The sequence below is a fragment of the Salvia hispanica genome, chromosome 5, assembly GCF_029641045.1.
Source record: "Salvia hispanica isolate PSC_SH4W2 chromosome 5, Shi_PSC_v1, whole genome shotgun sequence".
NCBI lineage: Eukaryota > Viridiplantae > Streptophyta > Magnoliopsida > Lamiales > Lamiaceae > Salvia > Salvia hispanica.
The window spans coordinates 27,646,858-27,664,198 of NC_142696.1; the positions used below are offsets into that span (position 1 = coordinate 27,646,858).

Consider the following 17,341-nt stretch of genomic DNA (forward strand, 5'->3'; position numbering starts at 1 on the left):
TATGTTACTGATTGTGACAATTAGATGGCAGCGGTACAAATGGTTGGGTGTGAAAGAATTCGAATTCGATTGATCGCCAGGAACGCGTTGGAGAACGGGTCACTATGCTACCTTCTTTGAATCCATATTTGCAAGAAACTAATGAAAATTTTTGCATTTGCTTTGAGTTTGTCCCTACTCATAACATAATGAATTAAGGTACCAAACAGTAAGGTCCCCCCTTTCTCCTTTCCGAAAAATGATCGCACCGACGACTCCATTACCACAGGAAGTGAATCACAACCTGAGAGGGTGTAGCTATATCTTGCTTCTTCACATATAGCCATATTTCTGGTCTTGGAATATTTGACCAAGCATTGCATATAGTTTTTGTTGCTCTTCATGGCTCAAGCTTCTTTCTATCTGCAAATCGAATAAATCCATGATTCGTTGCATACTAGTTTTTATATTAGTATTGTCAGGTATAATTCACTCACCTGATCCAATATCATCTCTACCGAGCTTCCTGGAGCGAGGACAAATGATTGAAAATAAATGTAGGCAAAAATGGCCATCACCATCTGCAAACAAAAACAACTTCAAACGTTATGCAAAAAAGAAAATAACAACTAAGAATGAAAGCCGGCATAGATTTTAAAAATACTACTAGTTCTCAGATGGATTTTTATTTTGGGATAATTTTACTTGATTAACATTCCATTACAAGGTGGGAGATTGGACTAGTTTTAGTAAAAGGATAAAAATATTAAATCATGAAAAATTAAACATCCCTGTCAAAACAACAGTGTGGGATCTAACCTGGCAATCCATCCGATCTGTAAAGCCGCCATGCCCGGGTATACTGTCACCAAAATCCTGGGAGGTTGTGATGCAGAATTAGTAACTACTATAAAAACTTGGTTGAGAAAAATGGAAAAAAAAGCAGACACCTTGATCTTAAAAGCTCTCTTTAAGCCACTCGCAAAGAAGCCTCCAAATGGTGCAATAATTGATGCGAATAAACCTAACCATAAAGCGTGCCACTGCACTGGCGAGATCCACATTCCCTTCCAAGGTAACTGTTACAACATGTATCAGAATAGGAAACACAGTTATACAATGAATAATGTTATGCCTATAATATCATCGGTCGATATGTGATTTCTGATATCTTCCTAGGATACATTTGACATAGGTGAATTTGTGTTGCATACTTAATTAATAATTCAGCCTACAAAACGTGAGTTTATATTGTCGATTTTTTACCACTAGAAATTCAATGGTAAAGAATCTACCTAATGCGGATGGATGATTTCAATGTATTGCAATAGTAGTAAAATCTGGATGCTAATGCAAATATTTGTAGCTGGATACAAACTCACCAATTCGGCAATATTATTAGGAAATGGATAATACTCGAGTTTGAAAAGTGGGCCAGGATCACAATGAAGCCAACCTGTGGATAGATCCTGCACTTACTATCAACACAATAACTATCCATCGCACAATTACATGCTTCGTTGTAGAGATCCTCTTAACGGGATTACCTTTCTTGGGCATGTCATCCACCGGAACTGTCCCAAAATATTTGCAAGCTACAAATGCAAAATATGAGTCATATTCTCATGGTTTTTATATATCCTGTCATGTGTTGATGTGTACGTTTACCATAAAAGCAAACAGTACAGTAGCAAAAGATCCTCCGATGAAGCCCTCCCAAGTTTTCTTTGGGGATAGCTTGATTAAAGGTGTCCTCCCAAAGAAGAACCCGAAAAAGTAAGCTGCTACGTCGTTGATTGCTATAAGAGAAGCCGGAAGAATAAACCTGCATTAATTAATACCATTAAAACTAGTAGCTAGGAGACATCAAGTTGGTAAATTGTTGCGGTACCAGAAAATTCCTTCGAATATATTAGCAACGGTGAAGGAAGACTGTGTGAAGACCACTATAAGAATCATGTGTGTCCATGCATACTGTCCAAATTGATACTTGTACATTCTCTTCTTTAGTGTAAGAATGAACCACATCACTCCTACAACGGAAAACAATAATGATAACTTTTCGAGCAAAATAAACTGACGAGTAGAGAAGGTGAATTAATTCAAACCTGCAATGTAGAGGAAATAACAAATAACCATGTGATACTTGAAAAGGCCATTCACGAGTTTACAGAAGAATTTATCAGAAGTAACAGTATTGACAAGATGTTGACGAAGAATTCGGCCATACACATAAAGCATCGCTGTAAAGAAAAAATACCTGCACGTGGAAGGGAATGTAGAGACTGAATTTCAAACACAAGATGCCGAAGGGAATATAGTAGTAGAAAGAACGGTCGTGATGCTTTACCAATTGATAAGCCAGAATCCCGGAAGGCGCTTACTTTCATGAACTATTCTACGTAAATGAAATAGCTCGGCTGCCATTAATATTTGTATAACGACCACCATAGCACAAATATACAAATGTCCTAAATACAGAATCAGTATAACTCCCCCGAGCATCCAAAAAGATGATAACGTCCGCACCCACATGGATCTATATTTATTTTGATCATCGACAAGTAAGTTGCTGCCTCCATTCAATTTGCTTACATCTGGGAATACCTGCAACCGAAAACCAGTCCTAGCTAAGTAAAGCCTTTCTTGTGAGTAACAATAAACATATGCAAAACACCTCTTGTGACTTGGTATGTTTGCGGTGACGAAGTCGAGCGGAAGGTGGTGTGAAAGGAGAAGGTGGTGGACTTTGTTCCTTTTGCCTCATGTTGAAACTAATTTACACTCCCCTTGGGCCTCAAGGCTTGCTCATGAGTAACATATATATAGTAAATGAAAAGCCCCTGCAGAGGAGACACTACAACAAAAAAATCGGATAAGAACATTTTTCAATGCTACTAAGGATGTTAATCAGTGTGTCTAAGTATACCAGCAAAGCTTCATAAAGTATCCTTATTGTTAGTGTCTCCACTAAACTTAAAGGACACAAATAAAAGCGTCCTACAAAGCAAAAGATTAAGATCATTTGCCTTCAACTTAGGGGGAAGCTTTCTTTTGCAACCTAAATTATGGTTATTTTAAAAAGTTTCCACACGATAGTAATCGCGTCTCAATTTTTGTGTCCAAAGGTAAGTTTTTTTAGTGAGAGGGGAATCTATGTAACATTAACAAGGCTCTTAGATTGGAAGATAAACAACACAAACAAAAATACATGTACAACAAGTATAGCCCTATTTGTTGAATGATTTCCAAGCAATTAAGATATTGTGCACTAGTTGGAGTAGGGATACAAATAATATTGTTTAGACAAATAATTAAAACAATCCTTTTCTCGTCTAATTCAAATTTCCAATCAGCAGTAAATACCATCTCAAGGATTAAATTTGTTTGTGAGAGAAACTTGAACATCATAATCTAATCCTAATGTAATTTTAACATGCCAAGTTAATAATATCTGATAAAAATGATTGAGAAGAACATAAAAAAGTTAAAAAGGTGATGCATAAAAACACATTTCATCATACCTGTATGACAAATTCATATGTGATTGATGACTGCAAAATCTGGTTTCTGAATGAAGAGAGGAATAAGAAATCAGAGCAAAAACAGCATCGCTGATTAACAATAATGAAGTTTAATTGTGTGGATGAACAATAATCGGTGCTACTTCGATGGCTACATGTCTGCCACGCGTCGAGTTTTATTTTTTGTCCATGCAACAAGTTTATACTACTATAATTTTCATTGCATATTAATATTAGTATAACCAATATTTCAAACCGACAAAATCACGCGAAAATTCCTATTCTTATTTTCACCGAACAAATTTTCCTTTTTTTTTTAGCAAATAATCGCCTCTCTTTCTCCGGCTAGTTTATTCTCTCTGCATTTATCTATTTTTCTCTCTCTTATATTCTCTCAACTTTAATTATTTAAATATTAATTTTTTATATTTCATGTCCAAAATGTATTTCGCTTATTTGGGATAGAAGGAGTTAATTTTTTTAGAAAAACTAAAACACATGATGCTAGCTGGACGTATATTCTCCAACAGTTTTCATTAGCGTCACCCTAAGGAAATATTCCTGCTATTCAAGAAAAATAATTTTACTGAATGACACGAGTTTTAATAAGAAATTAATAAAGTAAGAAGAAAAAGAAGAAAAAATAGGTAGTGTAAAAGGTGGATAAATTATTTCTCTCATTAGAGAAAAGATAAGACAGAGAAAATGAGAATCAATAAATAAAATATCAGAGAAAGTTTTTATTTTTAAAATAAAAATATTTTTTCGTTAACAATCCAAAATGATACTACAAAATAAAATTGTTTTTCATGGACAGAAGTTGAAAAGAAACATGTATATAGAAAGTGGTTTTAGCCCACTTCATTGATTTGGTGGGTCGACTCATATCGGGCATGGGCCTAGCTGCCCAATCCGACTCATTGACATCAATAATGGTGCCGACTATCCTTTTAGCATTTTAAGTTGGTTAATAATTTTAGTTATGCGTTGCATTACAAAACATTCTCAATATCCTGTTTTTTATTGTGAAACTATAACTCGTTTGTACTTTTAGTACTAGTCGATTAAATTACTTAATGATAAGTTGGACTACAAATCTTGATTACTTTGATTAAACAATTATAAGGTAGATTCTAACACTTTCTTTGGGAAAGGGATACTTACTATTAAGTTCCTAACTATATTAAATTGTTAACTATGTCAACAGTCTATGTTATATTTTTTCTGTTCGTTAACAATTGATAAATTTATAAATGGCACAGATTTTAATCTGTAATTGAAAAGGTAAGAGAGAGAGATAGTTGAATGAGTGTTAGTGAATTGTGGGATCCACATTTTAAATGTTGTGCAAAATTATTATTTGTTAAAAAAAATTTCATATTTAAGCTTTGTCTAATTTTTGGGAATGACCCTAAATGGTAAAACTAGTCTATTTTTTTAGGGATGCAGTAATTATATATCAATACGAAGTCATTCATGTTGACATAGTCCATATACAAATGCATTCATGTTGACATCTATAGCATAGGCTATTGACATCAATAGTAGTTAGAACTTAGCAAATACTCCCTCCTTTCCAAAGTAGTAGTAGAATCAATTTGCTATTATGGTACGTTTTATAATAGTGAAGTCATTTCTTTTTGTGGTAAAAGTCAACACATTTCTTTTCACTTACTTTATTCTCTCTTCATGTCTCTACGTTTTTCATTTTTTATTTTATATGTTTCTTAACTCACTTAACAAAGTTATTCTTAAATCGCGTGTTGAAAAGAAACGCCTCCACTATTACAGAATGGAGGGAAGAGTTCGCAACAGAACTGATCCCGAAAGGGATATGTGTAATTGTTTCATTACTCGTACATAGAGGTACCCACGGGTCCGGAATCGGCGGTTACGGCTGGGAACCGCCGGTTTCGGTTTTGGAAATGGCTGAACCGGAACCGAACTGTGAGGGTGTTTCGCGGTTACGGTTACGGTTCCGGTTCCAAAATCGCCGGTTTCGGTTTTGGTTCCAAACCGACGATTTTTCCGACATTTTTTATGGTTCCAAACCGCCAGTTTTCGGCGATTTTGCGGTTCCGACTCGATTTTCGCGGTTCCAATTTGGAACTGCCTAAAACCGGCTGTTCCGGCACGGTTTTTAGTTTGGATATTTTTGAACCTAAATCGAACCAGGATTCTAAATCAACGGTTTTGGTTCGGGTAAATTCTCACGATTTCGTTCGGAAATTTTTGAACCTGAACCGAATCACAATTCTAAAATCGACGATTTCGGTTCAGATAAATTCTCACGGTTCCGATTCAGAACCATAACCGCCGGCCACAGTTTGTGGTTAACCGCTGGAACAATCCTTAAGCACCTTTACCCGTATAGTCTTTTGTATAATTAACATATCGAATCATTTCTAATGGTTGCGGTACATTATAAATTAATACTCCCTCCGTCCCACTTTAGGAGTCCCGGTTTGCTATTTTTGGGTGTCTCACTTTAGGAGTCCCGGCTGGAATATTCCATAAATAGTATTAGATCTCAAATTCCATTAACAATTTCCCACTCACATTTTATTATAAAACTAATATAAAAAAATAGGACTCACATTCCACTATTTCTCACCAACTTTTCTTTACATTTCTTAAAACTCGTGTCGAACTCAACCGGGACTCCTAAAATGGGACGAAGAGAGTAATTTCGATTTCAAAAGTTGCGAATAACTAGAAAAGAAGAAAATATATTCTCAAAATAAAATAAATAAGTGGTGGGCGCAGGACAAAATTGAAAGTCCTTTATCAGAGTGGGCAAATGTTGAACAATCAGATGGAGGGAGAAATCAAGAAGATCGCTTATGTCTGGCTGTCGGCGGTGGCTGCCCTCTCCTATTCCCGATTGGTCTCCGCAAAACTCCCCAAGGGCAAATGGCGCTTGATCTCAATCATCCCCGTCCTCTTCCTCTTCGCAATCCTCCCTCTCCACACCCCCTCCGCCTTCATCAGAGCACTCACCGCCTTCTTCCTCACCTGGCTCACCTCCTTCAAGCTCCTCCTCTTCTCCTTCGATTCAGGCCCTCTCCACTCCGATCCCCCCAAATCCCTCCCCGTTTTCATCGCCGTCGCCACTCTCCCCTTCACCCTCGCCGCCGCCCCAAGAAAGCCCCCTAAACTGCCCCTCAATTTACCCGCCCAAATCGCAATCGCAGCTTTACTGGTCTCTCTCCTCTTCGAGCAGCGGCGGAATCTGCACCCCGTCGCCGTGATGCTCCTATACTGCCTATTGCTGTTTCTGATGATAGAGATTTTGGTGGGACTATCCAGCAAGGTGGTGTGGGCCCTCCTGGGGGAGGAGCTGCAGTCGCCCTCGGACGAGCCCTACCTCGCGGCCTCGCTGCGGGAGTTCTGGGGCCGCCGCTGGAACCTCACGGTCAACAGCATCCTGCGCGAGGCCGTGTTCCAGCCTGTGCGGTCGCTGGTGGGAGGTGGGCAAGCGGGGCCGATGATTGGGGTGCTGGCGTCGTTCGCTGTGTCGGGTATAATGCATGAACTCTTGTTTTGGTACTTGACTCCCGGGGCTAGGCCCACGTGGGAGATGACCGCGTTTTTCGTGCTCCATGGCGTCTGTGTGGTGGCGGAGTTCGCTGGGAAGGGGAGGTGGCGCTTGCCGGGGTTCGTCACGGTTGCGTTTGTGATCGGGACGAGTTTCTGGCTATTCTTTCCGCCGGTCATGAGGAACGGCGCCGATGTCAGAGTCATTGAAGAAATTCGATTTGCAGGGGAGCTTTTACTCAACTTCCTTTTCAGTTTCACAACTTAGATTGATTATCTCATAGAACTCATTGGTGAGTTACAACTTTGTATTTGGACCGGTTGAATGGCAGATGTTAGTTAAAGTATGAAATGATAAGCGTATGAAATGGTTACAAGTATGAAATATTTATTGCATATTCATAATAGCTCACATGAATTGGTAAATGTTAGACCAAGTAGAAGTTGGGTGAAGCTTTTATTTTTCCATGTTTTAATTGTCATAAGGGTGTCCACTATACATGGTCGGGCCAAGCCACAAAGTGTGACCGGGCCACCAATGTCCATGTTTCCCACTATAGTGGACATGACCAAGCCACCAAAAATTTTATTTTTTCCATTTTGTCTATATTTTAATTCTACTACAATTAAAATTGTTAGACTACAATAATTAAATAAAATGCATAATTTAATGAAAACTAAATCGAAAACCAAATCTTCGTTGTATTATAGAACGTGGTAAAATTATACAACGAAAATTGTTTAGGAACACGCAAACAAAAACATAAAAAAACACCACCATCGCCGACTACTCGGTCTCATCATCAGAATCCGCCACTTCATCTTCACCCGTTGCATCGTCACCGCCAACGTCATCATCGTCACCACCACCGCCACCGCTTTGAGGTCCCGTCGCCGCCGCCGCCGTGTCCCACCCCAACAACGACCTCAGCCTCACTATGAGGTCGTAGTACATCATCTTGGTAGTCGGGTCGGTCGACTTCTCATACAAGGCCAGAGTGTCCTTGAGTTCCTTTATCATCTGCACGGCTAGGGTGTTTTTGCAACGCCGCTCGGGCCGATCCGGGAGGGGGTGCAGACGGGCCCACAGCAGAGTGTTGGGAGGCAGCGGCGGAGGCGGATCTAGCGGCTCGGATGGCGGACTGTTGACCCAGGGGCCGTGGACGCCGGGATAGTGACGGGGGGGAGGGGGGGGCTCCTCCATGACCTCGTCGTTGAGGTCGAAGGTCCTTGAACCGCCGCTACTACTGCTATAGTTGCCGCCCCTGCTCCGTCTTGTACGGCTTGGCCCAGAATCAGACGCGTTCTCGCAGATGGCTCTGAATTTTGGGGAGTCCCGCAGAACGAGGAATTCTGCCCAGTAGGTAAACTTCTTGCCTACTTGCACATTGAACAACTGCATCGACAGGGATTTTATGTCGGCTTCGCTGCGGCCACTCTCAGCAGTGCGCAGTTGGTTCTCGTATATACCAATGAACTTCCGAAGAGCTGTAGTGATCCTGTCGAACTTCTTCCAAATCTGATCGGGTCTACGGTCGACGCTCCCCGACAGTTTGAATTCATTGTACACCACCAAGACTTTCCGCCAGAAGTATAAGTCGGTCTGATCCGTGCCAACTATGGCATCTCTCGTCACCGCGTCCCATGCCCTAGCAATAGCAACGGACTTGACATCTGTGTACAAAAACCCTCGTCGACCACCGCCGCCGCCGCCGCCTTCCTGCCCGCCGCCGCCATCGCCGCGACCACCGCGGCCGCCGCCCTGCCCGCCGTCGCCATCGCCACCACCTCGCGCGGATCCTCAGCCATGCCCGCCGCCGCCCCTTCGCCCGCCATTCCCGCCGCCACTTCGGCCGCCGCCGCCACCACCGCTTCTTCCACCGCCTCCTCTCCCCGTCTCTACACGACCGGGCGTCGGCGTTGGGGTATCAGGCGACCCCATCAATTGTTCCCATGTGAATCTATCAGATTCATCAAGCGGAGAATGAATGCTCTGAAATGGGGAGGCTTGAAATTGGGACGGGAAGTTAATTGCGTTCATGTTGGGTCGATAGTCGCCCGTCCCTGGTTGGGTACGACCCGCATATCTCTGCTGATAGGCCGAGGACTGCCCCCGGTTTTGGGGTGTTTGTAGCCACGGCGCCGGCGATGGCAGACTCCACATCTGGGATGGAGGAGGGGTGGGACTCGATCCCCAGCGTTGGGGGGGTGGAAAGCCCCCCTGTCCCGAATCTCCATAACCGGGATCGTCTCCGCCTTGCATTTCACAAAAATTCAAATTGAAGGGAATAGGGTAAATTGTGTGTGAGAGTAGAGTAAAAATAAGATATGAATTTTAGGTATAAATAGAAAAAATTTCGAAATTTAAAAAAAAAAAAAAAATCTGAAAAGGGGAGAGCCGCGGCTCGTGGCCATCACTATAGGAGGGCCGCGGCTCGCGCCCAAGCGCCGCGGCCAGGCCACGATCGTGGCGCGCCCACATCCACCCCCCCCCCCCCCCCGCACTATAGGGAGCCGCGGCTCGCGGCTCTCCCGTGGCCCGGCCGCGGCTCCCCTATAGTGGACACTCTAATGCCCCTCACAATTTGTGGATGTCTCGCTGTGATATTGTGATACTGTATTTAGTTCCTAAAATCATAAACTTTGATCAAATTTTGGTATTCTCCATAATTATACAATTTGTTTAAAATATCACAAGTTTTGTAGTGTTTTGTTTGTTATTTTCTAATATCTTCAGAGACAAAAACCATGTTGATCTAGTAGCGCTAAGTTGGATAAAAAACATGTATGTTAGTCGGATATGATGATTTACCTACCATGCGTAATATCAAACAAAATGTACTACCTCCGCCCCCAAAACTTTGACACACTTTGACCCAGCATGGATTTTAAGAAATGTAATAGAAAGTGAGTTGAAAAAATTGGTGGGATGTGGGTCCTACTTTTAAAGTATTAGTTTTATAATAAAATGTAAGTAGAAATGAGTTAATGGAATATGGGGTCCACTACCAAAAATGGTAAAAAGTGAAGTGTGTCAATTTTTCAGGGACGGATTGAAATAGTAAACAGTGTCAAAATTTGGGGGACTGAGGTAGTAATAATGATTATGGAAAATCATCCATATTTAAAGTTCGTGGAAAATACTAAAATTTGGCAAAAATTTATGATTTTAGGGACCAATATCTCTACGGCATAATGACATGTCTTGTAAGGGAGTATTTTTTTTTCCTTTTAATCTTGACAGCAGGAGTATGAAATTTCTTGGATAAACACTGTTTTTGTTTCAACAACAAAATATTTGATTCATTCACTATACCATGAGAAATGTTGGTAAGAATATCTCAATAAAAGGCAAGAATTAAAGATTGATTATGAAAAATCAAATTAATATGATATTTTTCAAAAATGTACTAGTATAGCTATAATTGAAGTTTATAAAAGATTATGTAACGATTGAGAGAATCCTTTAAATAGTAAATCATCAAGGACACGTGGTTCTAATTCTGCACATGATTGTTTAGGTCATATTTCTCATATTTATAAATTTGCAGTACTCATTGGTGAGGTAGTTATGGCTACTATTTTGCCTTTCGTACTTGGACCGGTTGAATGGTAGATGTCTAGTTTAATTGTTAAATGATAAGCATATGAGATGCTAGTAGTGTTACCGGTATAAAGTGTTGCATATTCATAACAATGGTGTAACCCAACGGCGGATCCAGAAATTAAAAATGGTGGGGTCGGACGAGAAAATTAATACAAGGAGTAATATTTAAATATATAAAAGTAATAAAAATACATTGCAAATGAAATATCTCTATTGTATATTAAGTGTGATAGTTGACTTCTACGAGTATTCATGTTTTGAAACTAACTTAAACTTATTTCATTGAAAATAGCTATGAATATATCTTTTAGTTGTTGTTCGTGTTCAACATTAGTACTAGAAGAATAGACGAAAGCGCAAAATCATTATAAAAAAATTGTATCCATTAATCTAAATGAAAAGTAATTAAAATCAATGATAAAAAGCAATTATTATATTTATTAAAACTAGATAAAAATTTTATTAGTTACTACTCCTAATAGTTTAAAATAAAAGTAAAATATAATAAAACAAGATTAAAAGATAATCAATAAACAACTAAAAAATAAAACTAAAAAGTAATAAATCATGATTAAAAGATGATAAATAAACTAAAAACCGAGAATTCTTATTTATAAATAAAGTTTAAATACTTATATAAAGATAAAATTGTTAAAAAAAAGTATTGATTGTATTTTTAATTAATAGAAAGCCCAAACAGCCCAATACAATAGAAGGGAAAAGCTGCACTGCTTGAGGTCATCGAAAAAGCTGCGCTGCTTGAGGTCTGAGGATGAATCGTGGGGCGGAGTTCCGAATGCCGTGGGGTCGGAGGCTGTTGGGAGGAGTCTTCCGGCGGTTCTCCGGAGATGGCGGTGGGGTCGGCCGACCCCGCGCAACCCCGCCTGCATCCGCCGCTGGTGTAACCAAATTGGTCAGGTGTAACCAAATTGGTCATTAACTTTACACAATCTATTAATTCTTAGCAAGCATTTTTAATCGATTTCGCTTTAATGTTATAGACCATTAGACGTTAGAGCATCCGCAATGGTGCATAGGCCAGCCATAGGCCAGCCATTCTCTCCTCTGCCACGTCAGCAACACTAAAAAAACCACCTGCCACGTCAGATTTAGGCCAGCCATAGGCCAACCGCAATAAAAACAATTCAAAATATACTACATTTACGGAATTAAAATTACGATTAAAATACGGAATTAAATTTAGACACGTGTACGGGAAAATTCATTAATTGCATTTAAAAAAGTTACATAGATTAAAAAAAAAGTACATGCATAATAAAGAAAAAAAACTATCGTCGTGCAGTCCTCCGTGCCCACAACTCTTCAATTATATCCTTTTGGAGTTGAATATGAGCATCCACTTGGCACATGCTGGCAAATTCCTTGAGTCGGCCGGCTTCATCGAGGGGTACCCCCTGTCGTACACTAGGGGTGGCCGTTCCGTGGCTTGGACCGGCTTCATCGTCACTGACCCAACTAGTCAGTTGTACGCCTTCGTCTTCGACGATCATGTTGTGCAGGATAATGCAGGCGTACATTATCTCGGAAACGCATCCGACATCCCACAAACGCGTTGGGCCCTTGATTGCCGCCCATCGAGACTGGAGCGCACCAAATGCGCGCTCCACGTCCTTGCGCGCCGACTCCTGTCGTTGCGCAAAGTAGGCCTTCTTTTCATCACTTGTTTGTCGGATCGTCTTCACAAAGACCGGCCACCGAGGGTATATCCCATCCGCCAAGTAGTAGCCCATATCATGCCGGTTGCCGTTGGCCACGAATGAGACGGCTGGACCGACGCCCTGGCACTTCTCGTTGAAGAGGGGAGACGAGTTCAGGACGTTGAGGTCGTTGTTCGACCCGGCTACCCCAAAATACGCATGCCAGATCCACAGCCGGTAATCAGCTACGGCCTCGAGGATTATTGTGGGGTTCTTTGACTTGTAGCCGGTCGTGTAGGCCCCCTTCCAGGCAGTCGGACAGTTCTTCCACTCCCAATGCATACAGTCTATGCTGCCTAACATCCCGGGGAACCCATGCTTCTCCCCGTGCATCTGCATCAAATTCTGACAATCTTCGGGAGTAGGGCTTCGAAGGTACTGCTCACCGAAAATGCTGATCACGCCCCTACAGAACTCCTTTAGACATTTCAGGGCTGACGACTCACCGATGTGGAGGTACTCATCCCACATGTCTGCCGCGCCTCCGTAGGCCAACTGCCTGATTGCCACCGTGCACTTTTGGATAGGGGTGTGGCCGGGTCTGCCAGCCGCATCGTGCCTGAAGCGGAAACACATATATTGACGCTCCAATGCCCTAACGATGCGCATAAACAACTCCCTGCGCATTCTGAAACGCCGCCGGAACATGTTGGCGGGAAACCGCGGGTACTCTGCAAAGTAGTCCTCGTACAGCCGCTGATGTGCAGCTACGTGATCCCGATCAATCACTGCTCGGTGGTGGACAACTCGTGGAGGGCGAGGTATCGCCTGCTGTTCCACCATACGCATGTACCGCTCCATCCCGCGGTTCATGTAGGCCTCCATAGCCTCGTTCATCCTCCGTTCGTACTCCTCAGGATCCCCACCACTACCGCTACCGCTACCACCCGCGTGATCCATCGCTCGATGATGCTCTTGAATAGAAAGTTAGAGAGAGAGAAAACTCGTTAAATCAAGTGGTGCAAATGAAAATGAAACGAAATCGCGTTTATATATGATTTAAAAAAAAAAAAAAATCTGAAAATCGGCGCTGGCCGATCGCTGGCCGATCGGGCCTCCACAATGGCGGCTAGCCGATCGGCTAGCGTTTCGGCCAGCGACGAGCGATCGGCGAGCCCACGCCGATCCGCTCGCCGATTTTGTGCTGGCTGACTGCAATGGTTCGGCTAGCCGATCGGCCAGCGCGACGAATCGGCTAGCCGGTCACTAGCCGACCATTGCGGATGCTCTTAAGTGAAGTTTTCATTTTGAGATGTTTATAATACATTCAGAATTATGGATGTTTAGTTGTTATACTATGTGGTATGTGCACAATGATTAATTTACTTTGCAAGGGAGTACATCCTCCGTCATATTTTTTTTAAAAAAATATTAATGAATAATTATTTTGTTAGTTGGATTGTTAATAGTAAGTGAGAAAGAATAAAATAGACAAATTATAAAATAATAATATAGAAGAGAGTAAAGTAGATGAGAGAATAAAATAAAAGAAATTTTTATTGGAAATTATGAAAAAAAGAAAAGACTCAATTGTAATGGTACAGTTCAAAAAGAATACTACACATAAAATATTACACTTCATTTATGTTGAACGAGATATGAAATTTCTTATATAGACACTAATCGTGTTACAGCAACAAAATATTTGATTTATACATGCCACATATCTTATCCAAATGTGACAGCCAAATCTAATGAAGTTTGTTATATTGCATACAATGAATTTAAAATTCAAATTATATTTAAAGCAATTGGATATATGACATAGTAGTACAATTTTGAAACAAAAGTATCATTTTTAGTGACGGGTCATTGGTCAACTAGTTTATAATATAATTTTTTATAACTTCATGATATTTAATTTAACCTAAAAAATCGTTAAATTTATAAATTATGAAGATATATTTTCGATATGAAAGTTCATAATTCATCTTTATCAATTCATATTACAAATCAGAAGTGATATCGCTTTCTTAATTAAATTCCAACTCAAAAATCTATGCATATATCGTCGGAAATGACTTATAAAGGACAACTAGGCTGATCTGCAATAATAACGAGAAGGCCCACCAAATAAAAAAGGAAATGCACAAATAAATCAATAGTGATAAGTTCATGGACATGGTAAAAATTTAAAAATATCATCAAAAAGTGTATTTAAGGAAAATTACCTGTAAAACAAACTGGAGTTTTAAAATTGGACTTGACCGCCAACTTGACAGATTTATCCGCGAACCAAAGCTTGGTCCGGTCCGATTGCACAGTAAAACCAGTAATCTTCGAACTCTTTTTGAATCGGGTTATCTCTTTCTAAATTTTTTTATTTAAAAATTATTATTCTTACAAATCATTTTTTATATATTCTCTCTGTCCCATAAAAATAAGTCATATTTTCTTTTTCGTTCGTACCATAGAAATAGTTCATATTCATTTATGTGAACCTTTTTCTCCTTCTCATTTACTTTATTATTTATGGGTCCAACCATCCACTATACAATTTCAACTATTTTTTCTCCTTCTCTCTTACTTTACTAATTATACATAAAAACTCGTGTGAATCCCAAATGGATTGTATCTATGGGACGAAGGGAGTAAAAAATAGTTAAGTTACATAATGGCTCATGGTTAAAGTTAGGCCTTCTTTTTTCAATGTGGAATAAAATTCATTGTTTTATAGTTATATCAAACATTAGTTCGCCTTTATTTTCAAGTGTGGTACAAGTTTTTTGTTAATATATATGACCATAAATTTTGGGCTAATTTATGATATAGTTAAAATTAAGAAGTAGCTCTATTATTAAAAAAAAAAATATAACCAATTTTATTTTGCTACCTCTAAATAAAACAAAAAGAAGGATAAAGAAAACTTTGTCAAGAAAGCAATGAAACAACAATTTGCTGACTACCTCTATATGGAAAATGGAGGGCTGGACGACATAAGCAACATTGATGAGACTGAAAATGTGCCCGAGACACCACCTGAGTCATCAAGTGATACCATTAAATCTTGTGTTGAGCCAAATACATAAATTTATAATGTGTCATATGTATGATTTGTTCGTTTGTTAGGGCAAAATCTGGTAAAATAAGATAAGATAAATCGATGTTAAAATTACAAAATTGGATCTCGGAGATTTAATGATGTTACTAATTTTGTGCATTAATATAATTCGTCAATAAGAAGGCAAAAGTGAAGTTAGAAGAAACAATTAAATCTTATTTTGGTAGTATTAAATCTATTTTCAATTTGTCAGTGCATGTTAAACAATTTTAAATTAAATAGGCTATTAGCCCATTATATCATAATAATTCCTTACACTTTTATATGAGATATACTTCCTCCTCAGTACAATAAAAATAGAGACACTTTCCTTTTCTGTCCGTCCAATAAACATAGCACATTTTTTATGGAAAATTCTCACCAACTTACTATTTATACTATATATTAATTTATTTACAACTTATATTATTATGGTCCACCATTAAACACTAATAATGATGCGGGTCTTATTATCGACTACCAATTACGCATTAATTCCTAAGCATTCAAATTGTTCTAATTTTTATGGGATGGATGGAGTATTAAGTTGCATGTACACGAACTTTGACATTTTCCAAAATTGCACACGGGATTTTTTTTTTCTGAACAAAAATATACGACCAATTTGATTTGTTTGATTTTACACAATAGATTTGATTGACTTGACAATGTTAAAATCGAGTTAACAATCAAAATTCAAAATATTATTACTTCAAGCAGTGGTTTTGATTACTACTACATGATATTCAAAAAATACAACAGAATTCCATATGATCTCATTATATTGTCATTGATAACATGCACGGAAGTGTAACATACACAACACATTAGCATATATATATCCTAGAACTGCTGAGAATTGAGATGAAAAAGACAAGATTTGATATACGTAAAATCGGACGAAGTACAGCAAGTATAAACAAACACACAAGACAACACCATCATACAAATACAATAGATGTGCCTATTTATTCCACACAAATACAACACACGCACACTCAAACATCTTAAGTACTTGAGCTAATTGTGATGTCCATCTCCGCCAGCCTCATCACAGTGGCCGCGATGGCAATGGCGGCGTCGGCGGCGGTGGCCGTGGCGGTCTTCATGCTGCCATCCTTCTACTTCAACACCCTCTGCGCAAGTTAAGATATTGCGTAGATTTTATAACTATTTTAAGTTAATACTCACTCCGTCACATGTTACTCGCACTTTTCATTTTAGGTCTCAAATTTGGGATTGGTTTTTTAGTGTAATTAAATTAGTAGTAGTATTTTAAGTGTAACGAGAGATCACTTAATAAGGGAACACTTAAATAACTCTAATATACAGAGTATTAGTTAAAATACCTTAATTCTTATTTAAAATAAAAATAATGTAAGTAGTTTGATATGAGTTGAAATAGAAAAGTGCGAGTAACATGGAACAGAGGGAGTATGATTTTTTTTCAAATGTACCCTAAACCTCTCAGTAAATAGGAAGAAGAGAAGAGAGTAGTAGTTACGAGTAGTGTCGGCGGCCACAACAGCAGCAGGGTCAGTACGAGCTGATGAAGCGACGTCGGAAGAGATGATAAGGACTATGGCGAAGAGAAGAAGCAAATTCTTGGAAGCCATTTCTGAGCTGTGTAGTGAGGTACAATTGAAAGCTCAAAGTGATCACTATTTATAGACTTAATTTGAACAAAGGGGTCAAGGTATTACAATAAATTAAGGCAAAGCTTATGCTCATAAGTTAACTAAACAATTATATCTACCTACTCTATTTTCGTGCACTTCATCTGATCTTGACAAATCACATTTCTTATAACATATCAATGTATTAATTAGTGCATAGGTTTCGTGTATTTCTTGTTCTTTCGTCCTTTTTTCATTATAGAATTATGTATATAAGAAATACTACCTCCGTTCCAAATTAGTTAATGCATTTCGTTTGA

The 17,341-nt window shown here is 39.3% G+C and overlaps 1 protein-coding gene, 1 long non-coding RNA gene and 1 pseudogene across 2 annotated transcripts; 1 reads left to right on the forward strand and 2 right to left on the reverse strand.

Annotated features, from left to right (window-relative positions):
* Positions 1–48: 48 nt before the first annotated feature.
* LOC125190529 (phosphatidate cytidylyltransferase 3-like) lies at positions 49–3,641 on the reverse strand. Its single transcript, XM_048087851.2, has 12 exons — positions 3,504–3,641; positions 2,657–2,836; positions 2,330–2,586; positions 2,088–2,239; positions 1,871–2,012; positions 1,648–1,804; positions 1,527–1,574; positions 1,362–1,448; positions 930–1,058; positions 799–855; positions 477–560; positions 49–402 (listed from the first exon to the last, which is right to left on the reverse strand). Exons 2-12 carry the CDS (start codon positions 2,744–2,746, stop codon positions 313–315), a joined length of 1,293 nt encoding a protein of 430 aa, XP_047943808.1. The 5' UTR covers positions 2,747–2,836; positions 3,504–3,641; the 3' UTR covers positions 49–312.
* Positions 3,642–6,261: 2,620 nt separating this feature from the next.
* On the forward strand, positions 6,262–7,438 carry LOC125187440 (putative long-chain-alcohol O-fatty-acyltransferase 5 pseudogene; annotated as a pseudogene).
* An 8,826-nt stretch (positions 7,439–16,264) lies between these two features.
* On the reverse strand, positions 16,265–17,070 carry LOC148926570 (uncharacterized). The gene is made up of 2 exons (XR_016130970.1): positions 16,910–17,070; positions 16,265–16,541 (listed from the first exon to the last, which is right to left on the reverse strand). It is a non-coding gene; the product is annotated as an uncharacterized LOC148926570 (long non-coding RNA).
* Positions 17,071–17,341: the final 271 nt, after the last annotated feature.

Excerpts from the sequence above, each read along its gene's own strand:
- LOC125190529 (XM_048087851.2), bottom strand. The coding sequence starts at position 2,746 with ATGAGGCAAAAGGAACAAAGTCCACCACCTTCTCCTTTCACACCACCT. Across the intron at positions 2,013-2,087 it reads TTATTTCCTCTACATTGCAG|GAGTGATGTGGTTCATTCTT; the intron begins GTTTGAATTAAT and ends TTTCCGTTGTAG. Across the intron at positions 561-798 it reads CAGATCGGATGGATTGCCAG|ATGGTGATGGCCATTTTTGC; the intron begins GTTAGATCCCAC and ends TTTTGTTTGCAG.